This window comes from Seriola dumerili, unplaced genomic scaffold (assembly GCF_002260705.1).
Source record: "Seriola dumerili isolate Sdu_G_001 unplaced genomic scaffold, Sdu_1.0 BDQW01000321.1, whole genome shotgun sequence".
Classification (NCBI taxonomy): Eukaryota; Metazoa; Chordata; class Actinopteri; order Carangiformes; family Carangidae; genus Seriola; species Seriola dumerili.
This window is the reverse complement of record NW_019174576.1, coordinates 3,967,519-3,994,438: the sequence shown is the minus strand read 5'-3', so window position 1 is coordinate 3,994,438 and position 26,920 is coordinate 3,967,519. Positions and strand designations below refer to the sequence as shown.

General features: G+C 41.1%; 4 protein-coding genes across 5 annotated transcripts; 3 read left to right on the top strand and 1 right to left on the bottom strand.

Moving 5' to 3' along the window:
• The first annotated feature begins 210 nt into the window (after nucleotides 1–210).
• LOC111231934 (cytochrome P450 2J2-like) lies at nucleotides 211–4,061 on the top strand. The gene is made up of 9 exons (XM_022759217.1): nucleotides 211–516; nucleotides 1,188–1,350; nucleotides 1,628–1,777; nucleotides 1,867–2,027; nucleotides 2,118–2,294; nucleotides 2,877–3,018; nucleotides 3,131–3,318; nucleotides 3,417–3,558; nucleotides 3,695–4,061. The coding sequence occupies exons 1-9, from the start codon at nucleotides 334–336 to the stop codon at nucleotides 3,868–3,870; spliced, it is 1,482 nt and encodes a 493-aa protein (XP_022614938.1). The 5' UTR covers nucleotides 211–333; the 3' UTR covers nucleotides 3,871–4,061.
• Nucleotides 4,062–5,593: 1,532 nt separating this feature from the next.
• LOC111231918 (cytochrome P450 2J6-like) lies at nucleotides 5,594–9,961 on the top strand. The gene is made up of 9 exons (XM_022759191.1): nucleotides 5,594–5,889; nucleotides 7,099–7,264; nucleotides 7,355–7,507; nucleotides 7,613–7,773; nucleotides 7,889–8,065; nucleotides 8,164–8,302; nucleotides 8,960–9,147; nucleotides 9,265–9,406; nucleotides 9,509–9,961. Exons 1-9 carry the CDS (start codon nucleotides 5,698–5,700, stop codon nucleotides 9,682–9,684), a joined length of 1,494 nt encoding a protein of 497 aa, XP_022614912.1. The 5' UTR covers nucleotides 5,594–5,697; the 3' UTR covers nucleotides 9,685–9,961.
• Nucleotides 9,962–11,078: 1,117 nt separating this feature from the next.
• Nucleotides 11,079–14,372, top strand: LOC111231974 (cytochrome P450 2J2-like). The gene is made up of 9 exons (XM_022759284.1): nucleotides 11,079–11,286; nucleotides 11,626–11,791; nucleotides 11,888–12,040; nucleotides 12,114–12,274; nucleotides 12,462–12,629; nucleotides 12,725–12,866; nucleotides 12,947–13,134; nucleotides 13,571–13,712; nucleotides 13,820–14,372. Exons 1-9 carry the CDS (start codon nucleotides 11,098–11,100, stop codon nucleotides 13,993–13,995), a joined length of 1,485 nt encoding a protein of 494 aa, XP_022615005.1. The 5' UTR covers nucleotides 11,079–11,097; the 3' UTR covers nucleotides 13,996–14,372.
• A 295-nt stretch (nucleotides 14,373–14,667) lies between these two features.
• Nucleotides 14,668–26,666, bottom strand: hook1 (hook microtubule tethering protein 1). Of its 2 annotated transcripts, XR_002665526.1 has the most exons (23): nucleotides 26,564–26,666; nucleotides 25,289–25,374; nucleotides 24,573–24,645; nucleotides 23,649–23,699; nucleotides 23,125–23,257; nucleotides 22,742–22,809; nucleotides 22,466–22,528; nucleotides 21,435–21,518; nucleotides 19,801–19,964; nucleotides 19,574–19,714; nucleotides 18,735–18,936; nucleotides 18,508–18,618; nucleotides 18,320–18,407; nucleotides 18,169–18,235; nucleotides 17,911–18,051; nucleotides 17,677–17,764; nucleotides 17,334–17,365; nucleotides 17,145–17,227; nucleotides 16,901–17,001; nucleotides 16,698–16,799; nucleotides 16,503–16,571; nucleotides 16,157–16,383; nucleotides 14,668–15,488 (listed from the first exon to the last, which is right to left on the bottom strand). XR_002665526.1 is itself a non-coding variant. In XM_022759282.1 (22 exons), the coding sequence occupies exons 1-22, from the start codon at nucleotides 26,606–26,608 to the stop codon at nucleotides 16,225–16,227; spliced, it is 2,151 nt and encodes a 716-aa protein (XP_022615003.1). In that variant the 5' UTR covers nucleotides 26,609–26,666; the 3' UTR covers nucleotides 15,780–16,224. The 2 variants fall into 2 exon arrangements, 1 of the variants encoding a protein (XP_022615003.1); XM_022759282.1 differs by lacking the exon at nucleotides 14,668–15,488 and having other exon boundaries at nucleotides 15,780–16,383.
• Nucleotides 26,667–26,920: the final 254 nt, after the last annotated feature.

The following is a 26,920-nucleotide window of genomic DNA, read 5'->3' as shown; positions in this document are numbered from 1 at the left end:
GTATAAAATCCATCTACTGTACAAAAACTATAATGTATTTGAATATGACTTTACATTGGTACTTGATTTATTGATTGATCAAAGATAAATTATCTTATTAAAATTATTGGGAAGCCCGCCTTGTGTCCCTAACATGCAGTGCATGTGCAACAGTATGGTTGAAAAGTTCAAGCTCCAGCCTTGTTTTTCACTTCAGAGGTCCAGAGAGGACATAAGTGTTACGTAACATAACATTCCCTTGCTGTTCCCCTGTTTTTCTTTTTCCAGTTTCCTGCACTCCTCTCCCAAATAACGTGCAGGATCAAACAGTGGACCTTTTGAAATATCTTCATCATGATTTTTCAAGCGATTTTTGATTGCATGGACTTTACTGGTTGGCTCTTGTTTGGTTTTGTATTGTTACTTTTGACTGATGTGGTAAGAAACTGGAGGCCTCACAACTTCCCACCTGGACCCTGGGCTGTGCCTTTTCTAGGAAATGTCTTCACTGGAGTTGACTTCAAAACAATGGAGAAGGTGAGGTGACCAGTAACACTTTATTGAGTGTGTGCTTGAGTTTTTACAAAGAGAGGAAGTTTTTTAATATCCATGGGGCAGAGGGTTTAAATAGAGTAGTGTTGTCAACATGAGGAGAGCAAGGACTAATGATACATACACATCATAAGATTGCAATTAAAAAGTTTTTCTCAACAAGTGTCAGTTTCGTATCAGTGTGTGCTCATGTATTTCACCCAAACCAACGTATATTTTCTGCTGCTTGATTGACAGATGGTAAAAAAAAATAATGCTGCACCTCATGGAAAATGACTCAAATTACAGTGATTGTTACAAAGACCACTGCAAAGGTTCAGATTTATCACAGTCTCATACAAAAAATGTCAGTCATTACTTATTGAACATTGGATACACCAAACAATGACAAACTACATCAACACAGGGTAACAGCATGCACAAGGTGAATTTAGCAGAATAGTAGAACCTTTTGTAGCAGTGGTTGCAATGAGGAACTACTTCAATACTTCAAAGTTTGTCCTTTTTTAGTGAAGTATTGATGTTATTTGACACACTTTTAGCGTTTCAGCTGACAAAACAGCCTTTATTTCTAATGCATAATTTATATACTGAAAGTTTCAAAATGTCTTTGACAAACATTTCCTTCTTGAAAAGTATGTTGTTTTTGAATACAGCTTGCTCAGGAGTACGGCCCCGTGTTTAGCTTGAGGAGAGGCAGCGAGAGGATGGTGTTTATTTCAGGATACAAGATGGTCAAAGAAGCTCTTGTCAACCAGCTGGACAGCTTTGTTGACCGACCTGTCGTTCCTCTCTTCCATGTTGTCTTCAAGGGCCTTGGTGAGTAGGTAAATAAAATGGTATAACAAATGGCTTTTCTCTATAACTATAACCTGAAATCCTGGTTTGGACAGCCGGCTCATGTGGGATAAATTATAATGTGAATGCTGAATACGTGTAGTGTTGATACGTTGGTGTCTACAACTCGTCACTGTCTAATAGGACGCACCAAACTGCAGAGATTAGGGAGTGACATCAAGCGTTTCTGTTCATCGTGCATCGGGCTTTGTGCACAGCCTGTTTGCTTTGTTAACAATTTGATATAACATTTTCACAGGCATAGCTTTGAGCAATGGTTACCTGTGGAAGAAACAGAGGAAGTTTACCAACACTCACCTGCGTTACTTTGGAGAGGGCCAGAAGTCGCTGGAAAAATATATTGAAGTGGAAAGCAACATTCTTTGTGAAGCTTTCCAAGAGGAACAAGGCAAGTAGATGGCTCGTGTGATTTACCTTAATTGTTTGCCGTTTTAGGATGATTTACTATTGCTCAAATTTGATTTACTATATTCCCAGGAAGACAATTCAACCCCCACTACACCATAACCAATGCAGTGAGTAACATCATCTCCTCTGTGGTCTTTGGACATCGCTTTGAATACAGTGATCAAAACTTTCGCAAGGTTCTGGAGTTGGACAATGAGGCCGTTTTGCTCGCTGGCTCTCCCCAAACACAGGTAATTCGTCTTTTAACTATTATCTTGTGATCACAAAACAAACTGTACTGCTGGTCTATAACTGATATGAGACTTTATTACATCAAACAGCTGTATGATGCCTTCCCTGGCTTGCTGAAGTACCTGCCAGGACCTCACCAGACTTTCCACAGCAACTACAAAGAGATCGTGATGTTCCTGAGGAAGGAAATAGAGAAACACCAGGAGGAGTGGAACGCCAATGACCCTCGTGATTATGTCGACGTTTACCTGGCGGAGATGGAGAAGGCAAGATGTTTTTACATTTTCAATAATGCCCAGTGGAGTACTGTTAAACTGAGTTAGTTATTTTCCCTTCATGGTCATTTCAACAGAAAAACCGATTCATCAGTCCATGAATGAAAAAAAACAAAAAATGAACAATCATCATACGATGCACAAATCAACCACATAACATGAATATAGTTTTCACTTTCACCGTTAAAGGTCCTGCACACAACTCTGCTCAGATTGAAACACATCCCATCCGTCCATATAAAAGATATTTAGAGTTGTTCAGATATTTAAATCAACTCTTCTTGAACCCGACAAACTGTCTTCATACATGTCAACTGCTACAGTCACGATGAGCCAGTAGTTTCAATGAGTCATGCTGACAGAGACCCGTGTGTGTGAACACACTATTAGTAATTAACTGGGAAAGTAAGAGGTTAAATTTGTGTGAAAGAAAGTCCACAATCCAGTAAATTATTACTATAAAATGTCATGTTCCATCTATGAATGATAATATATGAAGCAGCCTCTAAGAGCACAGACCTGTGCATAACATCATAAAATAAACTTTTTTTTTTTCTGTTGACACACTGCCAGAAAAAAGAGGATCCTTCGGCTGGCTTCAACATTGAAACCCTGCTGATTTGCACCCTCGACCTGATCGAGGCCGGGACAGAAACAGCTGCCACCACTTTACGCTGGGCGCTCCTTTACATGATACACTACCCAGAGATACAGAGTGAGTCAATTCATCCTCATTTATCATGTTAAGGACTCGAGTATTCTCATGAAGGTTATAATGGCCAATGAGCTGTCTGTTGTGTACTGACTGACCGCACTCCCTCACTCAGAGAAAGTCCAGGAAGAGATAGACCGAGTGATCGGACAATCTCGCCACCCCACCATGGCCGATAGGCCCAACCTGCCCTACACTGACGCTGTCATCCATGAGGTCCAGAGGATGGGAAATATTGTTCCGCTGGGATTCCCCAAAATGGCCAGCAAAGACGCTACACTGGGAGGATACTTCATACCCAAAGTAAGGGACTATTTACCAGAGAATGACTGGTTGTAAAAGTTGTAAAGTTATTAATACATAGCTGATATAAAAAAAAAATCTCATGACTCTTTTTCCAGGGCACAGCTATTGTGACAATACTAGCATCTGTGTTGCTTGATAAGAATGAATGGGCGACTCCAGATAACTTCAATCCTGAGCATTTCTTGGACTCAGAGGGTCAGTTCCGAAGGAGAAACGCTTTCTTGCCATTTTCAGCGGGTTTGTTCTTCACTTCTTGATTTCAGTAATACAATCTGATTTACAAGAATTGGTGCCAACATAATTCATATTTGGCACATGTATCATATGTGAGGAATCTGCTGAGCTAAAGCGGCTGTGGACTGTTTCTCCACAGGTAAACGTGTGTGTTTAGGGGAGCACCTGGCCAAAATGGAGCTGTTCCTTTTCTTTGCATCCCTCCTCCAGCGCTTCACCTTCTCTCCCGCTCCTGGAGAGATGCCCAGCTTGGAGGGTGTGCTGGGCTTCACCCATTCCCCAGAGGAGTTCAAGATGCTAGCCATACCTCGCTGATGTTCTCCACTCTAAACAAAAAGCAAGCATCGCTGAGCAGGATCAATATATTCTTCTTCAAGACCAAAAAAATCAAAGTGGAACTTGGAAAACATTTTGCCCCCAGATGTAAATAAAACCCAATTACCTTCAATGTGGTTTTAAGACTGTGTTGTTGTGCACAATAAAAACTAATTATCATTTTACCCAAACTTGCCTTTTAGTTTTGCTGCACTCAGAAGTACATCTGGTTTAAACTTGGTACATGTCGTTCATCATTATTACATGGAGTTTGGTGACTTGCTTGCTACAAATGTTACAGTTAATTTACTAAAACTAAACTAAAAAATAATCTACTGCTGTAACATATCTGTGTCCTGATCCAGTATCTATCAGTGGCGTGACAAGCTTTTATCTACAGGTTCATTAACCATCGTTCCTTTGAGTGTTACTTAATGTAATGACCTAATACTGACAATGTATTGATTACGTAAGGGTTTTAACTGCTCTGTTTGGATTTATATAACACAACAGTGCACTCTGACACACAAACAACTCTGTGAACTTTGCATCATTTAATGACATCTATGATGATGGATATGCAAGTTGTTAAGCTTCAAGTTTCAACAACTCCAATAACAGTGTCTCCCATTCAATAATAAATAATACTAATAACAAAAACCCTTGGGTATATTTGTTGCCTATGATTTGGTCTATGCATTGATTTCATTAAATGTATCCTATTCCCACCTTTTTCTCATGTTGCTGTTAATGGATCACACCTCATCCTGTGATCCACAGCTGTAAAGTATTGTATATCAGACATGGTCTTTAGTGTAGAAGACACATACGTGGATTAATATTAACTTCTATATCTAACAGTGATTTATTGAAAGCATGAATAGCTTTCCACAAACAAATGCCAAAAAAAAGATGCATAAATGTTCCTTCTTTGATTTTGCATCTAGGATAGTTTGGGGAATTATCCTCCGGGAGTTTTAAGGAGGAGGCAAAATAAGAAGTGGCAATTCTCAGATTTGTAATTGGGGTGGCAGTCAGCACTCTATCCAGTAATACTATTAACTTAAACTGTTAATTCTTTTCAGTTAATGAGGGAATGTACAAAACACATGTATTGAAACTATTCTTTAAAAAAAAAAAAAAAAAAATCTGTATTAGTTATGTCGTATTTTGTTCTTAAATCAATAAGTGATTTTTGCTGTTCCTTGCAAAACAGTTGGCATATATGATTTACATTTCTGCCATTTCTAAGAAAATTCTCATGCCTTTTATTCCCACTGCACTTTGTGTTGTTGGCTTGACACCTGGAATCATCATCACATGGTTTATGTCAAGGTTATCAGGTGTTATTATTAACCTTTTTGTTTATTTCGCACACCACATCATTTATTTATCATCTATCAGACAGGTCATAGGCTACACAATGAACATTGAGTCTCTGTCTAAGGTCACTGAAACACATACTGCTCAGCAGACAATGTTGTCGCTCATGAGTGATGAAAACTAAACTATTTTGAGCCAAAAAAAATATTTCATTATTTATATATATGCTTTAAGTTTCATCATACCTGCCCTGACAGAGGTCTTGTTTGTCAAGGCAAAGATGGGCGTATCTGAAACTGGTTATGTAACTACAATGTCACAAGCACCTTTGTACTGTTTCTGATTTACTTTTTTTGTCTGTCCAGTTATGTTGGTGTGTATTAGTGTGTAGCCACTGAGCGTGAACAGGCATTATACAAACACAGGTGTTTTCAAGTGAGGAAGAGGAAAATCTTGAAAATCACAGACCTCCCTCCTGCTGCTGCTGCTTGGCTCTCTTTCACCATGTGGCTTTATAATTTTTTGTTGAGTTTGGACCTCAAAGGAGTGTTGCTCTTTATCTTTATTTTCCTTCTTATAGCAGATTATCTCAAAAACAGGAATCCACCAAATTATCCTCCAGGACCGCTGGCTCTGCCCTTTGTGGGGAATTTATTCAATGTGGACAGCGAAGATCAACACATTTGTTTTTCCAAGGTACAGTTCAATACATAGGAGGCTTCACCTTAGAAGACTTTTTATTATTTCAACTATATTTTGTCACTTTGAGTTTTTAAAGAAATTGTTGTGCATATTTCTAATTTCAAATGTGAATTTTATTAAGATATTCTAATACATTTAAATATGGTAACTGATTTAATAGAATTTACAATCAGTTCAAGATCTTTCACAAACACTATTGTGCAATCACTCTTAGGATAGTGGCTTATGTGTGCAATAAAAATAAGTATAACTTTGATCAGATCAAATTTTGTAATTCGTCAAGAGAATCCATCCATTCCTCCATTTTCTGCCGCTTATGTAGGGTCGGGTCACAGTGGCAGCAGGTTAAGCAAAGTAATCCCAGACCAGATGAATTATATAATCTCTCCAGTGTGTTCTGTAACCGTGACGTCGTTCTTTCACTTCCTTGTCACCTTGTCACCTTGTCACTACCCAAAGATCATGACCATAGGTCAGGGTTGGAATGAAGATCGACTGGTGAATCAAGAGCTTTGCCCCAGTTGGTTTCTCAGCACTTGAGCAAGACCCCAAGATACCTAAACTCCATCCCAAGCCACAGAGAGCAATCCACCGCTTTCCGGCTGAGAACCATGACATCAGACCTGGAGGTGCTGACCCTCATCCGAGTTGCTTCACATCTGCAAATAGCAGAGAGAAAATTCTGTGGCCCTTAAACCGACTGCGTCTTGAAATCCTATCCAAGGCTTTCTCCAAGTCCACAAAGCACATGTAGACTGGATGGGCAAACTCCCATGATCCCTTGAGGCATAGGCTTTCCCCGGGAGGCCGAGCAGTGAATAATTTGAGTGCACACATTGAAAATGAAAAATCTGCTGCTAAGAAAGAGTTCCTTCCACCTGCCGATACTATCCTCAGTTCAATCAAATTTAGTAATTAATCTAGAGAATGTAACTTTAAATTGTCTACACACTTCAGGAAATGTGCATTTGCATTTAAAATGTTTATAAAAAACGTAGAAATAACCGACAGATACTGACATATTGTGGTCAAATTGTACATATAAATGGCAAATTCTAACATCTAAGCATGCTTGACACACCTGGTAGCCCATTTGTTTCTCATCAAGCATTGGTAGGTTTTGTTTCTGAACAATTTAAAAAGTTAAAAAATGCAGTAGTGTTTTGTGGCTCACCAGTGTTTGTCCCTCTCTGATGTCTCCAGATGGCTGACATCTATGGGAATGTATTCAGCATCCGATTTGGCAGCAGCAAGGTGGTGCTTGTGTCTGGGTATAAGATGGTGAAGCAAGCCTTAGTTACACAAGCTGAAAACTTTGTGGATCGACCATACAGTCCAGCCAGTGACAGGTTTTACTCAGGAACCACAGGTGTAAAAATTTTTCTCTTTCTCTTATGTCATCCAGTGCAGAAATTAGTTCCTGCAATTAACCCTTTCTCTTCTGCATGCTTGTGTGCAGACGGTCTGTTCATGAGTAATGGTGAAACATGGAAGAGACAGCGGCGATTTGCCTTGTCTACCTTGCGCAACTTTGGTTTTGGCAAAAGCATCATGGAGCAGAGTATCTGTGAGGAGATCAAATACCTGCAGGAGGAGATAGAGAAGGAGAAAGGTTGTTTAAAATTAATGTATTATAAAATCATAATCCTACATGAGAAGCAGCAAAACATCCTCAGCAAAATGGAGTTGTCCTAACAAGTGGACTTTTCTCCTCCAGGTGAACCTTTTAGCACAGTAGGCCTCTTCAGCAACGCTGTGTCCAACATTATTTGCCAGCTGGTGATGGGGAGACGCTTTGACTACAGTGACCACAACTTCCAGACCATATTGAATAATCTGGCCGAGGTCCTTCGGCTGGAGGGCTCCATATGGGTTCAAGTGAGTCAATAATCTGAGTTTATTTCAATGATAGTCAGAGAGACAGCGCTCTGGTGGGATTGTGGGTCAAAATTCAAAAGGTGAAGGGAGATAATGTGAATGAAATTTTCTCTAGCTGTATGAGACGTTCCCTGGAGTGATGAAGCTCTTGCCAGGTCCTCACAATGACGTATTCAGGCACTTTGATGCTGTTAAAGACTTCATCACTCAGGAGGTAAAGAGGCACAAGGACGACCTGGACCACAGCAATCCCCGGGACTACATTGACGCTTTCCTCATTGAAATGGAGAATGTATGTGAACAACTGCATTACACACACAGCACTGTACAGTTGTAGCCCTCTCTGTCAACTCCTAATCATTCACTTTCCTCATCTGCATTTGTGAGCAGCACAAAGACTCTGACCTGGGATTCACTGAGACCAACATGGCTCTGTGCTCTACGGATCTGTTCCTAGCTGGAACAGAAACAACCTCCACCACTTTGCAATGGGCTTTGGTTTACCTCATCAAAAACCCTGACGTCCAGGGTAGGTGACTTAGGCCGTACTTTGAGCTGCATGCTAACATCACGCTCATAATTACAATGCTAGCATCATAATATTAAGAAATAATAATGATAAATATGTTCACCATCTCAGTTGAGAATGTTAGCATGCTAACATTTGCTAATTAGCACCAGATACAAAACTGTGGTTGATGGGAATGCCATGTTCTCTGCAGGTAATGGGATATTAACCAAAGTACTGGTGAAATTCAAAATGTTTTACCTGGTAATGGTGTGAGATGAAACATTAAGGGATCAGCAAAGTTTATACAATTCATCCTGAGGGGACCATGACTATATGTATTCAATGTAAGAGCAGTTAAATTGTTCAGATAAATGTTTTTCTCTGTAAAAATGCAGTTCAGTTAGAAAATAACGGAGGAACACTTTGCAAGCACGTGTCAGCAACATGAGAACATTTAAAGAACATGTATATTAGGGAAGTTGTAAAAAATGTTACACCTCTGTTTGATAAAAGAAAAGAAAGTTGCTGTTGTGTGTTAATGTGAATGTCAATGGGAATCTGACCTGGCATGAATGCAGGATCACGGTGTTAGATTACAGATCAGGGCATCAAATGCAATTTAAAATCTTTCTCCAATTGCTATAAGCTAAAATCACTGCTTTCTTGAATATCTAGAAAAAGTCCAGGCAGAGATAGACAGAGAGATTGGACAGACCCGCCAGCCCACTATGGCTGACAGACCCAACTTGCCTTACACTGACGCTGTCATCCACGAAATCCAGAGGATTGGCAACATCGTTCCTCTTAACGGACTCAGAATGGCTGCCAAGGACACGACACTGGGTGGTTACTTCATCCCCAAGGTGCATCTACATCACTGTAATTTAAAGTGTAAACAGGATTACAACTTGAATGAAAAATGTGAGGGTTGTGGCTGCAGCATAGCTTGGTGTTAGCCTGTTATGGATCTCTTTTTTTAGGGCACGGCTGTAATGCCCTTCCTGACCTCCGTGCTGATGGACAAGGATGAATGGGAGACTCCGGATACCTTCAACCCTGGGCACTTCCTAGATGCTGAGGGAAAGTTTGTGAAGAGAGAAGCTTACCTGCCTTTCTCTGCAGGTTAACCATATTCACCTCAATCTTTAGCATAACCTGAACCACAACATAAGTGTTATCCTGTGCTCTTACACCCCCATGTGTGTGCGTTTGTGGACTCTTCAGGGAAGCGTGTGTGTCTTGGAGAAGGCCTGGCCAAGATGGAGCTGTTCCTGTTTTTTGTAGGTTTACTACAGAAGTTCACTTTCTCTGTTCCCGACGGAGTCGAGCTGAGTACAGAGGGAGTCACTGGATCGACACGAACACCGCACCCCTTCAAGGTTTACGCAAAGGCTCGCTGAATACTGTAACATCTCACTGAACCATTTTCCATTTAATCAACGTGTAACAGACATGACCTAATCAAAAACACTTAAGAAGAGAAAGCCTTTCACTGTCGTATGATTGCTTCATGTACTGAGGGACTGTTTAGTCTCTCTGTCTGTACATTTAAATCTGCCTGTTGAAGTTATTGTTTCATTAAAAAAAAAAAAAGTTGATTGTACAGTTTAAAAGTAGAGTTTGCCTTTGTCCCTGTAGTTATTAACGACAGAATGTACATACATACTTTAGAATGACAAGCACGATGATAAGTTATACATCATGTATAAACCATTAATAAATAATAAACTGAAATTATTTAAATTAATTTAAACAAATGACTAATTATCTATTGATATGTGTCAGAAACTTGGTTTACGTCATCATAACAAAGTCAGTCAGTTAGTGGAGCTGTTTCAACACATAAGCTGGTGGTGACTTATTTACCAGCCACTTACTTTGGCCCCTTGCGGTGGCAGCATGAAGAACAACACTGGTAGATAGCAATGACAGCTACAGCGTTCACTAGGATTGTCTTATTTGCTACAGACAAACTTATACCCTGTTCATAATTTGATAGATGCTACAATTGCATTACAAATATTCCATCCTGTCACTTTAGAAAATATTAGTACTACATACTGATACTAAATGTTGTAGCATAAGCCCACCGCACCGGGGTAGCATTGAGCTGTTTCTGGCTGTAAATGAGGTTGCCTCTCTCCTCCTCGCCACAACACACAAAACACAAACCATAAATACAATGCCTATAAAACACCATATCCATATCATAACCCTATTTAAAAAAAGTCTGCAATTTCAGAATCATCACTTCTTTTTTTAAAAAAAAAAAATCTGCATAACTTTTTGTGTTCAACTTGTGATAAATAATGGATGGAAGTTGTGACTTGCTACAATGCTTGAACAATTTAGCCTTTACAAAGCAGACTCTGAGGTTGTAACCATATACATGCGCTAAAAACACCTACATACGCTTTATTAAAGCAGTATAACATATACCTTAGCAGCCAATTTGGCATCTTCAATCTTAAACAAGAGAGGAGAAGGAAACATTTCTGCTGTAAAAACACAACATTTTTGACAAATTTGGTTTTATGTTATAGCCTGGTTTCCCCTTCATAATGTCTATTATTGGCATTGAGTGTATGTTTGGTTCAGTTTTCAGCTTATAACTTACTTTGTATTCTTTATTTGGTAAATGAAGGGGCATCCCAACTTTCTGTCTCACACACACACACACACATAGATCATTATATCTACATAAGCTGTGAGTCAGCAGAGTACCAGCCCATCTATAACTAGGAACGGATGATGGAGCGACAATGTGATCCGAATCAGTCTCTTGCTCTTCTCAGCTCCTACTCTGGTTCACAATGAGGCACTTTCTCTTTCTGTGGCTTGATCTGAGGGGAATTCTGCTCTTTATTTTCACCGTTCTCCTGGTAGTGTATTTTCTGGTAAAAAAGGATCCACCTAACTTTCCCCCGGGACCACTAGCTCTCCCTCTTTTAGGAAACGTCTTCAGCATTGAACCTAAACAGCCTCACATTTACCTAACCAAGGTAAGCTGACAGCATCAAGACATTTTATGTAATAGAATTTTTTTTTTTTTATTCTGAAAAGTTCACCTGAACAACTTGAGCATGTCCAAAAGGAGAAAATAACTATTCACTAATACTTAAATTTACAGTCACTGCTTCGTATAAGTTAGACAGGCCCTCAAGCATGGGGAGGCTACCAAAATGTCTGTTTATTTGTGGCTTTGCTGCAATATAATATTAAAAGTTTATGTAAAAAAAAAACAATGTTAAAAACCAGTTGTTATTAAGTCACAATGTTAACTCTTATCAGAGTCACATGCTCAACAATAGGCCGCTTATCGTGTGCTCCTGCATCCACAGCTTGCTGATGTTTATGGGAATGTGTTCTGCATACGTCTGGGGAGACACAAAACAGTGTTTGTGTCTGGCTGGAGGATGGTGAAGGAAGCCTTAGTGACACAGGCTGAAAACTTTGTGGATCGGCCTCACAGCCCAATGGTGAACAGAATTTATTCAGGGAACTCAGGTAAATCACACAAGCCCGGAGTACGCTCGTGGAGTACATCGGTATTAAAGTAGTCAGAGCCCTGTCTGATCAATGTTTGGTTTCCGATTGTCTCAGCTGGTCTATTCTTCAGTAATGGGAAGGTGTGGAGGAGACAGCGGCGCTTTGCCATGGCCATGTTACGCACCTTTGGTTTGGCCAAGAGCTCCATGGAGCAGAGCATCTGTGAGGAGAGTCGACATCTACAAGAGGCGATGGAGAAGGAGAAAGGTTGGCACCAAAAAAAAAAAAAAAAGAGACAAATACACAGTGTACTCAGACTGAAGACATTTCTTCTGTTCAGGTGAGCCATTTGACCCTGTGCCCCTCTTAAACAACGCCGTGGCCAACATCATCTGCCAGATAGTGTTTGGGAAACGGTTTGACTACAGCGATCACAACTTCCAGAGCATGCTGAAGAATCTGACTGAGATGGCCTATTTGGAAGGATCCATATGGGCCCTTGTAAGACGCAAGAGCAACACAGACACATGCTTAAGAAGACAGATTTGTTACTGCAGGGAGTCATCTGACTTTGTATTGACTGTAAAGTTTTTATAGCCGAACATTTTCCAAGCCAGAGTGAGATCTTTACTTGCCACTGGATAAAAACAACATTGCTGAATTAGCCCCTTGTTTCCTCTCCAAACAGTTTTACGATGCGTTCCCAGCGTTGATGAAACACCTGCCAGGGCCTCACAACGGCATCTTCACCAACTCCAAATCTTTAGAGGCGTCTATCAGGAGAGAGATTGAGAGGCACAAGTTGGACCTGGACCCCAGCAACCCGCGGGATTACATTGACACCTTCCTGATAGAAGTATTATGTTCACATTCTTGACTTAGACTGTCGTTACGTATGTGAAGAGAAAACTTTCTGTTTCATGAACTGACCCCTCCACTCTGCCTACAAAGCATAACAGACGCAGTGAACAGGGCTTTGAGGAAGGAAACCTGGTTCTGTGTTGTCTGGATCTGTTCCTGGCTGGCAGTGAAACCACTTCAAAGACTCTGCAATGGGGCCTCATCTACCTCATCAAGAACCCTCATATCCAAGGTGGGTGTTCAGATGAGACAAACTCATCTCATAGAGGTTACTTTAACCGATTGATTAAACTCTTTCATTTCACCTCGCAGACAAAGTCCAGGCAGAGGTAGACCGAGTGATCGGACAGACACGCCAGCCCACCATGGCCGACAGACCCAACCTGCCTTACACCGACGCTGTCATCCATGAGATCCAGAGGATGGGAAATATTGTTCCTCTCAATGGATTCAGAATGGCTGCCAAAGACACAACACTGGGCGGTTACTTCATACCCAAGGTCCATCTATTTAAAACACACAGCAGCAAGGGAGTCAAAAGAAAACCAATATGCAGCGGTGGAAGAAATACTCAGATCCTTTAAAGACACTTAACCTTTGCTGAAGTGCTGATGAGACAAGAACATTTGACATGACTAAACTGAGGTTAGATATAAGTTAAGAAGATATATTACGTTTGCCTGCGACATCCCTTCAGCAGAAGCCCTGAGATTGAGTCAATACCCTTAACACACCTTGTCGACTATCAACAAGGTGTGTGCACTCAGACGCTCAAAAAGGTTTATCTCTTCCTATCCCTCCGTATAAGTACAGTCTAAGATAAACATTAACTCTCTGTTACACCATAAACGTGCTTACACTCCTTGTGCTGTAACTATAGAGCTACAATTTGAGAACTATAACAGTGAGTTGACTGTTTTCTCATGGTTTGTGCAGGGAACTTCTGTGATGCCAAACCTGACCTCCGTGCTGTTTGACAAGACTCAATGGGAGACTCCAGACACCTTCAACCCCGGACACTTCCTAGATGCTGAGGGAAAGTTTGTGAGGAGGGATGCATTTTTACCTTTCTCCGCAGGTACACTTCACATTCAACTGAAACTTTATACTTGAATCATTATGTGATGTAGGAATAAAGTGACGTAACCGTGGATAGATGGTGAGAGTTGCTCTTGTTTTCCCCAGGGAAGCGTGCGTGTCTGGGAGAGGGCCTGGCGAGAACGGAGTTGTTCTTGTTTTTCGTCAGTTTGTTTCAGAAATTTTGTTTTTCCACTCTGGACGGAGTTGAGCTGAGTACAGAGGGAATCATCGGAGCCACGCGCACACCGTACCCCTTTAAGATCTACGCCAAGGCCCGCTGAACCCCGTCACCTCTCCCCTCCTGCAGACCATATGCTACAGTAGATAGACAGTAAAGAGCATGTGTGTGAAACACTGGAGCTGATAATGCAGGAACAAGGAAATGTTTCATAAAATAGGTTATGAAGGGGAACTATTACCTGCTTTTTTGTTTCATCACATCACACAATCAAATAATGTGGGACAGTGTGATGAAATACCCTTAGACTGAACATCATTGTGTAACCACCAAGCAGCAGCCAAACCCTGCCTCTTTTGTTAATGACAAATTCAACAAATATGATGTCATGTCTATTATTTGCCACAAACTTTCAGTTGGACTGCTGCCCACTACAAAAATAAATCTCTTAAAGAAAGCACAGATTTTTTCCTTTTAGTCTCTTGCAGGTCATCTACGTGTGTGTACGATCGGATCTGTCCTGATGTGGTCAATTTGTAAATCGCTTCTTTATTGTCACATGTGAAGATGCTGATGACAGAAAATCACCTGTGCTTAAAACACCTGAGAGTCAAATGATTTGTGAAGGGACAGTGTTGAAATGAAATGCAGCAGATTTTGGCTTTAGATTTTAAAGAGTGCAGGACTCTGTGTGTTTCTTTATCTTAGGATCCAAACTGAGACTGATGCTTCTGAATGTAAGACAGACTTATAGAAAAAAAAGTAAGTTATTTATTTATTCACAAGAAAACCAAAGGCTTTAAAATTTTAACTTCTTAAATTCATAATGCCTTCCTCATTTTTCTTCATTTACACACAAACATATGACACGACACATTAAGTCTCTGTGCTGTGCTACGTTTGATTGTACTTCTTATTTTCATATAAACAACACCGTTTTTTTTAAATCAGCATATCTACAAGGATCATCCACTGCAAAGGAAAACAAAAGCACTTTGACACGTCTGTAGATCACAAATGGCAAAACCATGAAAACAGAATGCCCCTTTAGTGTTATTGCAAACATACAGAGTAACAAAGCAATCAACTGAAACTAGTGCAGTTTAACTTAAGACTCCTTAAGATCAGACAGCCAATATCCCACAATACCAAAGAGAACAACTGCTCCTCTACAGCACTCTTCACTCTGAACTAAACACGTCCATGATTAAATACAATATCGACTACAGTAATCAAAATTCTCATATTACAATTTGCAGGTACTGTATGAACGCTGAACCTGGTCCCAATATTTGGATCAAAAGCTGGTGTTAAATCATGTTTACATTAGAGCTGTACAACTTCATAGATTATCATCTTCATCACTAACCACTAAATAAGATTCGACATATTCAGTGAATCGAAAGGCCTGCCAGTTTTCATTTAGAGCATGCTGCCAGTGAGGAAGTCACATCGCACTTTAGGAGTTTAAATACATGAGAAATACATTAGTCCTGGGTTTATTTTGTAAGATTTGCCGTTGCAGCACCTCTGAGATTCATCACTTAATATGACTTGTAGGGTTTTCACAGCTTTACATGATGGGCTTGTTCCATTCTAGTAAAAAAAAAAAAATTGTAAGTAACTGATGTTTCATGCTTAAAAGCAGTTGGTGGCCAGCACCAAATATAGCAATCATTTTCTTAAAGACATCTAAAGCATATTTGTCTTTTTATCAGTCTGCTGGATGACAACATTAGTACCCTCTTCACTGCATAGTATGATGGTTCAGTTGTACTTACATCAACAATCATCTGAAGTTACATTAAATTGGCATTAGCATTCAAGTAACCCTTACAAAAAAAAAAAAAAAAAAAAAAAAAAAAAAAAAAAAAAAAAAATCACATTCATATATTTTACAGGCTCCAATTCTGAATAAAATCATTGAGTATATAAGAGCGAAGGCTAAACTGATTATAGCAAGTGTTCAGCTGAGTCTGCGGTCGGCAAAGCAATAACACAGAGAACTATGGAGTATGCTCTAAGTCTATTCTAGGGACAGTGTGCGCTACTTTAGCTAGTGAGGTGAACACAGGTTGTGGGTTAATGCTCTACGCAAGGCCAGCTTGTAGCCAGTGTGTTGTGGGACAGTATGCTATAACCACAGGTGGGTGACTTAGAGGGTTGTGTTTGATAAGTAAGTGCTCATCAGTCCCAACCAGCTTATCTGTGACCCCTCCCCGAGTGCTGAGAGCAGATGTGTGTAAGGTCACTTGAGTGCTCACTTGTGGGAGGGAGGGCATTTTTCCCCCTTCACCGAATAAAGGTGAGACATTTGGCTCCGTGACGAGGTCTATTTGGAGGTAGTGGCAGGCACGCTGATGGAAAGCGCCCGGCGTGGGGCATTTGAGACTTGCCGCTGCTGGGCCAAGAAGGACTGGCCAGGGGACAGCATGGAGGAGGTGCGTCCACCGAGACGTGATTCAATGGCCAGCTTCTGAAAGTTCAGACTCTGAGGAAGACAACACAGCATCATTTTGATGGTCAACTTTCTGCTCCTCATATAATGTACAGTAAATATCAATGATCTCATGACGGGCAGGACATAAATCAAAGAAAATCGGATCCTACCTTGTTATACCACGCTGTTACAATCAGCTTCTCCTCATACTCCCTCAGCCTGGCCTGCTCACATTGGCGCTAGGAGGCAACATGAATTCAGTTAACATCAGAAAACATCAGAAAAGATCTTGTATGTTAATTTTTTGTATTTCTTGTATTTTACATTTTTAAAAAGACTGAAAACAAGTCAAAATGCAAATTTACTTCCAGGGTGAGAATCTGCTTGTCCCGGTCCGCAAGCTGGTTCCTCAGAGCCTGGATCTCCGCCGTGGCTGGATTCAATTTAGGGTCCAGCGCTCGAATCACCTAAAAGCAGGACAGAAAGGACGCCTGTGAAATACTGATTCTGGATTAATACAACTAGAATAAAATACAATAAAAATAAAAATGATTCTCTAATCACTCACATTGCGAGCTTTCTCCAGGTACATTTTGTACCTCTCTTCCATGGCCCGCATGTCATCATCCTTCTTCTTCAGAGCAGCCATCAACTCATCCACCCTCAAAGCTTGGAGGCACGGAAGTCATTATGAGATTTCGCTTAAGTCATATTGTGCTGTTGTGTTTTGGTACAGACAAGTTTTAAATATTGCAACATACACTCCAAAGACTGCAGGGGTGAAATGATGCGATTGGTGACGTGAGACTTACAGGTCTGAGTGTTGTCAGGCTGAAGGTCCTCCAGCAGCTCCTTCTTCTTCATGATTTCGTCCTGAGCCTCGTTCAGCTGGACCCTGAGGAAACAAAAGCTGTTTCTTTACCTCCCTCTGCTGGAGAAGATGGAAATTCATTTTACGTCTCCCAGCTTATCAAAGCACTGACCCCAAGACCAACACTTACATGTGTGCATCAAGTTTCCGCTTCAGGTTCGACTGAAAGAGAATTAAAAAAAATAAATAAATAAAATAAAAATAAAAAACACTTTAAAGCATCTACAAATACAAAGGTTACATTTGTTCAAAGCAACAACAATTTTTCACTGCAAAATACATTTTAAAAAAAAAAAAAAATATAGAATGAAGGTACTTTTATCTCTAAATCATTTCAAAATTTTGACTGTAAATATAAACTAGTGTGATTTTCTTGTGAAAAGCCATGCCAGCACAAACTCTGAGAGCCTAATAAGATTAACTCTGTGGGGCATTTTCACTGTATTTGTGCCAATGAATGTTGGCACACTCACATCATCAGGTTTGGCCGCTTGACTCTGCAGAGCCTTCTGGAGATCCTCCACCTGCTGCTGCAGCTCACTCACCCGCTCTCGGCTCAATCTGCAGATTTGTCACAATGCAGAGGAGGGAAATATCAATGTGGAGGAAGGATACATTTGAAAATGGAGTAAAGCTTCTATCAGAGAAATCAACCTCTATCACATCCATCTGTGGTCGTCTTACAAAGAGACAGAGACTCTGTTAACCTGTTCTCAGTGTCCAGCTCACTGCGCGTCTTATGTGCTTCCTCCAGCTGAGCCTGCAGGGCCGCGATCTTCTCCCGCTCACATTCCTCCTGCTGCACTCTCAGCATCTTGTTCTCATGCTGCAGCCTGATGAACTTTTCTCTGAACAATCACACAAACTGTCAGTATTCTCACACACACACACACACACACGCACACATGCACACACAGGAGCAGAAAGAAAACAAACCCTATGTTGTCAGAAGCAGCGTCTCTTACCTGTACTCAATGGGCATTAATTCAGCTGCCAGGTTATCATGGCTCGGGCTGCTGGAAGGAAGCATCCCTACATGGAAAAATGATGTGTATTTTACAATATCAGAGTGACAGGTGGGTCAATGTTGTTAGCTCTGACTACCCAGAGACATACCTGCTTGGGAGAGCTGATGCTGTTGAGCCTGAGTGCATCTCAGCTCCTCATTGATCTCCTTTAGAGAATCTCTTTCAATGATGATCCTCTAGTGGATGGGGTGAGATTTTAAAAACAACAGTACAAGTGTAAGTATAGAGTTTTACAGAGTGGCATTTCCTCCCGACACATTTCAAAAGCCGCCACACCTCTTTCTCCTTCATCACAGTGTCGTGCTTCTCCTCCAGCTTCTTCATATCATAGGCGAGGTTGTCTGCTCGCCTCGTCTCCTCGGACAACTTCCTGTGTAGCTCTTGGACCTGAAAGCAAACGTGAACACATAACATGGTAAATACATTTTTCCTAGCAAGTGGCATTTAATTATGACGTGACTTTTATTTGGAGGTTGGAGTTTCCCTTTGCGAACATCAGTTACCTGTCTCTTGTATGTCTCGAGCTGTGCACGAGCAGCGTTGGCTTTGCGTAGCTCTTCCTCCAAGCTGACAGTGTTTTGCATGTAGGTCATGTTATTCTCCTCCAGCAGCTTCATCTGCCTCTTCAGATCGCCCAGATTCTCCAGTTTACGTTTGTATGTTTCCACTGAGGCCTCCAGCATCACCACTCGATCTGAGCAGCTCCTATATGAACACAAAGTAAATGCACAAATATCAGTGAACAAGCTCATGTGCTTTGGGCCACTTCAATCCAACATGTAAGATTGGAACAAAATCGAAAAGTAGGCAAAGTGAATGGAATTAGCATCGTTTGATAAATCAGGGAAAGTGCACACTCCAAAGTAAACTTTAAGGGTGAGTACTACATCTGGCAGTTGGTGCTACATCATTAGTTTCCACTGGCACAGATGAAGAACGTTGGCCCTATGAATATATATTTCTAACTTTTCAAACGTGTTTAGAGTTATTTCACTTCATACTGGAAGACTACACTGTGTATTGAGGTCGTTTTCCTGCTTCTTCTTGTTTGTGCTTCAGCAAGAATAACTCTCTTTGTCAAGGACAGCAAAACACACCATCAGCTAATTTCACTGATTAGTTCATCTTGTCTGGTTGAGTGTTTGCTAATCAGTGAAGTCATGGTCCTGGCCTTCCCTCTCCATCTAACTGCCTAGCTGTCTGCTAATCTCTCATTAGGAGGCAACAAGAGATGTCTATCTGTTTACTGCTCCTTCAGCCCTGCCTTTTTATTTTACTTGGTTTATTTTTGTAGACTGCACTCTGAATTAAAGAGGATCCTTTACCACTTTCCTACACAGACCTGAGAACGTCCAGTTCATCTCTGAGAGCTCGAGATTCTTCTGCCAGGCTGGTGAGCTCGTCATTACGGTGCTGCACCTCAATCAGCTGCTTCTCCAACTCTTCACAGTGGATCCTGTAGTCATCCTTGGCGGCCTCCAGCCTAAAAGATGCAAACACACATAATCGTTCAGTCTCTCACAGTCACACTGAGGTTGCTGCAGAACATTTGAGCAGGAAGTGACAAACCTGAAGTTCTCCTCCTGCAGTGTCTCCAGCTGTTGCTGTAACTGGCTGTGTTTCCTTCCTGAGGGTGTGCTAGGGTCATCGAAGGTGTCGAGCTGATTGGCCCGATCAGTTAGGACATCATTCTCAGCCAATAAGCTGTTCCGTTCCTCTTGAAGAACAGCCACCTGTCCAGGTACAACAAGATGTTAGAGCCACTCTCAATATACAAAAAAAAAAAAAAAATATCACATCAAGTCACCAGGGATATTTTATGATGTTGACACTCTCTTTGGTCAATTATTTCATGCAAAGCAGCAAAGTCACATCTGAGCATCAAAACACAGACCCCTTATATCACTTCCTCTCCCAGCTGTTAAAGCAAACAGTGGAGTTAATCCATGCTGGAAGCAGAGCACAGACAACTTGCACTTTAAGCAAATATGTTAATAAACGGTTAGTTGAATTCACTTCTCACCCATTTATCTCAAGTATATTTTACCACCATACATTGGACTATTAGTCTGAGATTAATTCATTGTAATTGTTTAAAAGTCCTGTGTGTCTACAAAACACCTCTAGGATGGATCAGTGTCTCACATCAGAAGCTTCACATTTAAATCAGGGCTGGGCTACATGGTTGAAATCAATATAATAAAAAGAATAGCATTTTTCTGATATACATGGAAAATGTATGCAAAAAAACATGATAAACTTTTTGTTCCATGCTTTGAACAATGTTTCAGTCATTTACCTTAGACAAAACTTTTACACATGTAAAATGAAAAAGCTGCAGTAACTAATTTTGTTGTCTATTATCAGTTAGTTTAAAATAATTAGACAACAGGATTTTATAAAATGAAACACAAGATTGGAATTATCAGAATTCATAATTTAATGAACGTTCATAAACAATAATATTGAAACTCTGCCCAGCCCTGCCTCTAACTTCTGTTCTCCTCCTCTGTAGGCTGTCCTGTAATCCTATATAGACAAAGAGGCATTTTTAAATAATGTGATGTTGCTTTGACTGCAAAACGCTTACTATGACAGAGATGCCCCTGGGTGAATTGCTGAATATTAAAACACACGTTGTAGGACTCGTCTGGAACAGGATCTTGATTGAGCCGTCTGTTAGCTGAGTTAGAGTAAACATTTTGAGCAGCTGGTTTAGATGGGTTTAGTTCTGCCGAACGGTCAGCCATGTTGGACTTACCTCGCTGCGGCGAGAGATGAGCAAGACTGGGGACAGAACAAATCAATCTGTCGAGAGTCCAGTTGAACAGTTGATCAGAGGCTATGCTAAATTTAGTCTGCCTGTACAGTGCTGAGTGAGGCCTTCTAGCAGTGCCAGAGCATGGACCAGTTGCCACGGTGGGAGCCAGCAGAGCCCAGACTGTAAGCTCACAGTCCTTCTGCCACAGCAGCTCCAGACAATGGACCCAAGCATTACAGCGAATTACACAACTCCTGTTTATACTGTACCACAGAAGCATGCATGTGTGTGGGTGTGTAGACATGGAGAGCTGGATATCGGCAAGAAAGCATTGCGTTTAGACGGATGTAAATGAATCATATTAATGTACATGTTTCTGTACACAAGTGTATGCAGAGTGTGTGTGTGTGTGTGTGTGTGTGTGTGTGTGTGTTCTATTCACCTGTATGTCCAGCTCTTGACAGCGTTGGGCTAATGCTTCCTTCTCAGCTAAAAGTTCAGCAAGATCCTCGAGGGCTTTCTTTAACTGCACACATGAAGGAGAAGCTGAAGTAAGTAACACATCACTAACTCACGCATACCAGACACACAAATACACTGGTTCTGCTGAATTACTTAGGTCAGAAGACTTGACAAGCTTTAAACCTTTTTTTTTTTTTTTAAATCACTTCCTCTTCATGCACTGCATATTTTCCCTCTTCACTAAAGCGAATCTAATGTGAAATCATCAAGGGATGGCCATTTTCCGATTTCACCCAATGTTAAGCTTGTTACACGGGACACCCCTCACCGTCCCTCTGCCTGACGCCCAGAGCACTGCAATGTGCAAGGAGAGTCAATATTTGAGTTCTGGGATTCTCTGCACAGTGATCATGCTCTTCCTCACACAGATCCACAAGAATAAATGTCTCACTCCTTTGAATTAGTGACATTAGCTTCAGCTGTGATGCTAACTGTCTGTCAAATGTTAGACTGGTGACTTAAGCAGTTTAATACAGTACATTAGAGTCCAAAGGATGAGTAAATAAATTGACTAGTCGATCAACCAACATAAAATTACTGAATGAATCATGTTCTAAGCGAGGGTGGTTTTACTTGCTTTCTCCTTTTTATATCACTGTAAATTAAAACACCTTTAGTTTTGTTTTTCTGCCAGTCAGAAAAAATGCGAAAGACTTGTGATGAGCATCTGTCATTATACAATTTGTAGACCAAATACTGAATTAAAAAAAATAACTTGTGTGTTCTTTTCAAATGAAAATAATCAGTCAGATAGCTCTACACACTTGAGGGGTTCTTACTGTGCTCCCTTTGCTGTGGTTAAAGATAGACCCATAATATATATGGTGTAGATTTTTCTGTTCATAGCCAACAAGCTGGTCATAGAGACCGCATCGCCGCTTAGTTAGAGAATTTCATAGCAGAAGGAACATCATTTAGAGGGATTTAGATCTCTGTAGTAATAACACTGACCTGCTGTTCCAAGTCCCCTGACAGCTCTGCTCCAAATGGGGCCATGGTCTCTTTACTCATGAGCTGGAGAGAAAAAAAATGTCACTGGATTTATTATACAGACTCATTAAAGCCTCCCTTAACAACTCCTGCTGCTGCCAAAGTCCCTTTGAGACAGACACTTTGAGGAAAATTACAGTTACTGGAAAAATGGTACAACTGTTCAGCCAAACTTTTCTGGACATTTTCAATATCTCTAAAATATGAAGGAGAAAGTTGGTGTTAAGATGGACTGACCTCCTGGATGGCTGTCATGACAACATGCTGCACAGACTCCTCCAACGTCATGATGATCTGAATGTACTCTGTCAGTGGAGTGAGAAAGATTCATTAAACACATTACTTAATACTTCTGTGTGCTGGTTCCAAATACAGTACAATAACACTGCCGTCATTGATTTCCGAGTCAGGCTGCCTGATGGGCTCTGCCTTTGTCAGTGCCTTGGCAGGACAATAATTAAACATTGTTTGGCTGACGGCCTTAACCTAACTGGATTTTGATGGAACAGTTTCCCCTTCTATCTGCACTGTACAGCTCATTTATACTGCAGATATTTGAGTATCTGTCTGTGTCTCATTTGTGCATACAAATTGCACACAACATAGAAGCAGTCACATACCTTGTTTACGCTCACATCTGACAGCACAGCCGAGTATGAGCTGCAGCAGCCTCCCCAGCTCCACAGGGTCTGAATGCTCTGCTACCAGGGCCAGATCTGGCAAGGGGAAGTCTGATATCTCCTGGGATAAGACCTGATGGGACGGAGGAAGAGATAAAGCACTTAAAATGTGAGTGTACTAACACTTTCTAAGTGAACAAGTTTTCAAATCAACAAAAAAAAGTGGCAGCAGAGTCTTGCTACAACTAAGACAACTGCTGAACAAAATATTTCAGTCACGTGTTAACTTAGCAAAATTAAGATTTTAATTAGAAAACTAATGCTGGGCTTCAGTACTCCATGGTATTGTGGATGTATCGTGTACCAGGCTTGAGCTGCTTGTTTTGACCTCAACTACACACTGCATTTTCCTTATGCAAATCACCTGGGACTTTGCACTAGGTAAACAGTGCATACTATGATTCCCATAGGCACCAAATGAACATACGCACGAGGAGGATGTTGTTTTCATGACCACAGCCTACCTCATTATAATAGTCAACCACCATCTGAAGGATCTTCTTCAGGTTGTTCATCTGAGAAGATCATACACAAGATTGTGAATCATTATGAACTCAGTTTATAGTGCAAATATGAACCAATAACCTTCACACGCATATAATAATCATGCAATGATAAAATTAAGAACTTTTCAAATGAGAAAATAATAGGCCTAGCAGACATTTTGACATGTAATAGCTTTCCTACTAATAATATTAACAATGACTTGGCTATTAAAGCGTCCCAGTAAGCCATGACAGTGTGACAGTGAACCGGCATGCAAAATAGACACTTTTCACAACAGACATTTTGACTCGTCAAAGCAGGAAAAGCAAAGGTGTAAATAAAAACATTAAATAATAATATACCAGGGCCCTTGAACTAGCTCAGCTAAATAGAGGGCAGCCATCATTAATGTTATAAATCCCACCTGTGCTTTTCTTTTTCTTGGCTTTAAACAAGTCAATATGTCTGCAGTGAAAAGGGTTTATACCAGGACCCTGAAATTGAAGCACCTAAATGTGCTTTTCCTGTTGTCAAATGTCAAAATGTCTTCTGTGAAAGAGGCCTATTGGGGAAGAAAAAGCAGTAGCAGGGAAAACACAGTCACAGCCAAACAGAAAGAAAGAAAGGGACATGACTTTTTTTTTTTTCTAAATCACCCTTACTGACATATATGGACAAACATACATGTACACATTTCACCAGAGGAGTCAGAGCGCAGGGTCAGAGTGCAGGGTAAGCCAGGAGAAGCCCCCCCCCTGGAGCAGGTAGGAGGTCAGTGTCAAGGACAGTTGAGTAGGATTGAAGCAAACAGAGGATTTAGCACACAGGGGGGTTCAGCAAAACATGAAGAGGAAAGTCAGAGAGGACACATGGAGGACCAGTGAGATGGCAATGCTCTGTACCTTCAGTCTCCAGTTGTCCTCAACATCTGCTTTGATACGACCCAACCATCCATCGGTGAACCATGCTGGGTCTCTGCAGCACACACACAACATGTTGTATGTATATTTCAGGAGGTATTTCTGAGTGAAAGTGTTGCAGTTTACTTCTGTCAAGCCTTTTTACTTAAGGCAGTCATTTCCTATATTTCCCAGAATTACTTTAAATGATCCCTGGAAAACAGGAGGGTTCTTTCATTCAGCTATGCATTCTACATGTAAGTGGGGAGAACAATAGTTATAGCACAAACAAGTAAGGACGAGTCTCACCACTCACTCAAAGCACAACAGACTGCTGCTTGAAAAGAAACTCGCAAATCTTCCTCTACTATGGATTTCTCCCTAAATGAATCAACACTGATGATTCTTAAAATAGTTATTGTCATTTGATTTCAAAATCTTGTGTTTACACAATAAGCTTTTCTGTTTATGTGTTTTAAGTGGAATCAATGCAGTTAAGTGGTGAACAAAAAGAGCTTATCCTTTGCTGTTCTGGCTTAACTAAAGTGCCAGACCGCTGCATGGGATGTGAGTTATCTGAACCAGAGACAACTGGCTGTAAATAATGCATCTGTAGAGTGGCCAGATATCATGATTAATGGGGCAGACCTATATGTCGTATTCTTGTGTGTGTGTGTGTGTGTGTGTGTGTGTGTGTGTGTGTGTGCTCGCCCTCTCACATCTGATGCAGTGCCTGCGATATTGCTGCTCCAGTGGTCAGCTCCTCCACTGTTCTGCAGGGCGCGGGAGTGTTAAAGGTCTGCAGCTGAGAGACCAAAAACACAGCATCATCACAGGGGCAGATCAACAATCCATGGAGAGTATGGGGAATAATGCAGTTGTGTGTTATTAACCAAACACACTCAAGGGTTTCTCCACAACACTGCAGATGTGCTGAGGTGGTGGACTGATCTCAAAAACCACTATGAAGAATAAGTACCAGAGAGGAGAGAATTGAGGTCTGAGGCAAACTGACAGATGGATGGATAGAGAGATGGCAGGTTGGACTGCAGATAGTAGTGGTAAAGAAACAAAAGCACAAAAGACAACAGGCAAATGTAAATAATTCAACTAGCAGCAATGGTGTAAGGTGAATTCTCCTGGGAGAACATCTCAGCGTCTTGGACACATCCTGTGTAGGGCTACCTGACTGAGGTTCACTCCCACCAAAAAACCATCATTTGAAAACACTAACATCTAACATTAAAATTCAGTCCACTTTTGGGATGAAACCCTGGTGGGATAAGTTGATCTAACCCCTTACTTAGTAATGCTGTTGTTCAACAAACACATAAGTAATTGGAGTGGCTTGGATACAGCCGCAGGATTTAAATCAGATGAACCTGATGAGAGATCTAATTAATCAATCCTTTATCCGGTTACTAACGCATAAGGTAGCCAACAAAACATTTGATTCACACCCATAGACAGGAGCAGGTGCAGCAACGCTAGCTAGCTACAGTATGAAGGTACTGTACTACTGCTGGTGTTAGCTTCATCATTAATCAGTTGCATAACGTTAACAAACAAAAAAAAAACCCAAAGAGCGACATTCCACAAATATCTCCTGGTTAATTGGATTAGCACCTTAAATCCCGCGAGGATCAACTAAACTGAACGACATTGAAGTCTTTGTAGCTCCTAGGTGGTAACTTTATATTCACTAGCCTGCGGTATATGCTCCTCGCCCAGCTACGTTTCGTGCCGGTGGACTAACAGTAATAGTAACTGCCGCAACTGAAGCTAATGTTTGTGATAACGACGTACAACGGTTGCTGTTTGACCGACTGAAGACCACCTGCTCTGGTTCATATTTGCCTAATTTTCTCTCAGCTGGTGAACGGTGTTTTCGCTGACACCCCACCCCCACTGCCACCACCTACAAACAGGTAATGAAATCGACTCCACGGTCTCCTCGTCTCAGGCGACACATTCACAGAGGCAAAGACACTCACCCACACAATGAGGCTCTCGACCAGTACTGTTTTGTTATCGTCCATTTCTTCTGTTTGAGCTGAAATGTTTAAATCCACCTGTCAGCAAAGCTCTTCCGCTGCTTTCCTCTTCATTTGACCTCACCTGCTGCCAAAGAGGTAGATCTCTAACGTCAAATGCGTACAGCGGAGAGTCGCGACGGAAGGTTCCGCCACAAAAACAACGTAACATGTACGTGAATGGCGCGGCTTCTTACTTATTTGACGTTTACTTGCTCGTGTTAAGGTGAACTGGATAGGAGCCGGATCCAATCAGCATCGACATCCAGGATGATTGACGGCTATTTAACCCCGTTGTAGCCAATCAGTGAGTGCACT

Excerpts from the sequence above, each read along its gene's own strand:
- LOC111231934 (XM_022759217.1), top strand. The coding sequence starts at position 334 with ATGATTTTTCAAGCGATTTTTGATTGCATGGACTTTACTGGTTGGCTC. Across the intron at positions 2,295-2,876 it reads ACCTGGCGGAGATGGAGAAG|AAAAAAGAGGATCCTTCGGC; the intron begins GCAAGATGTTTT and ends ACACACTGCCAG. Across the intron at positions 3,559-3,694 it reads TTTCTTGCCATTTTCAGCGG|GTAAACGTGTGTGTTTAGGG; the intron begins GTTTGTTCTTCA and ends GTTTCTCCACAG.
- LOC111231918 (XM_022759191.1), top strand. The coding sequence starts at position 5,698 with ATGTGGCTTTATAATTTTTTGTTGAGTTTGGACCTCAAAGGAGTGTTG. Across the intron at positions 7,265-7,354 it reads GTTTTACTCAGGAACCACAG|ACGGTCTGTTCATGAGTAAT; the intron begins GTGTAAAAATTT and ends GCTTGTGTGCAG. Across the intron at positions 8,066-8,163 it reads TCCTCATTGAAATGGAGAAT|CACAAAGACTCTGACCTGGG; the intron begins GTATGTGAACAA and ends ATTTGTGAGCAG.
- LOC111231974 (XM_022759284.1), top strand. The coding sequence starts at position 11,098 with ATGAGGCACTTTCTCTTTCTGTGGCTTGATCTGAGGGGAATTCTGCTC. Across the intron at positions 11,287-11,625 it reads CTCACATTTACCTAACCAAG|CTTGCTGATGTTTATGGGAA; the intron begins GTAAGCTGACAG and ends CTGCATCCACAG. Across the intron at positions 13,713-13,819 it reads ATTTTTACCTTTCTCCGCAG|GGAAGCGTGCGTGTCTGGGA; the intron begins GTACACTTCACA and ends TGTTTTCCCCAG.
- hook1 (XM_022759282.1), bottom strand. The coding sequence starts at position 26,608 with ATGGACGATAACAAAACAGTACTGGTCGAGAGCCTCATTGTGTGG. Across the intron at positions 18,408-18,507 it reads CTGTGATGAAGGAGAAAGAG|AGGATCATCATTGAAAGAGA; the intron begins GTGTGGCGGCTT and ends CCCATCCACTAG. Across the intron at positions 16,384-16,502 it reads TAACAGCGTGGTATAACAAG|AGTCTGAACTTTCAGAAGCT; the intron begins GTAGGATCCGAT and ends TGTCTTCCTCAG.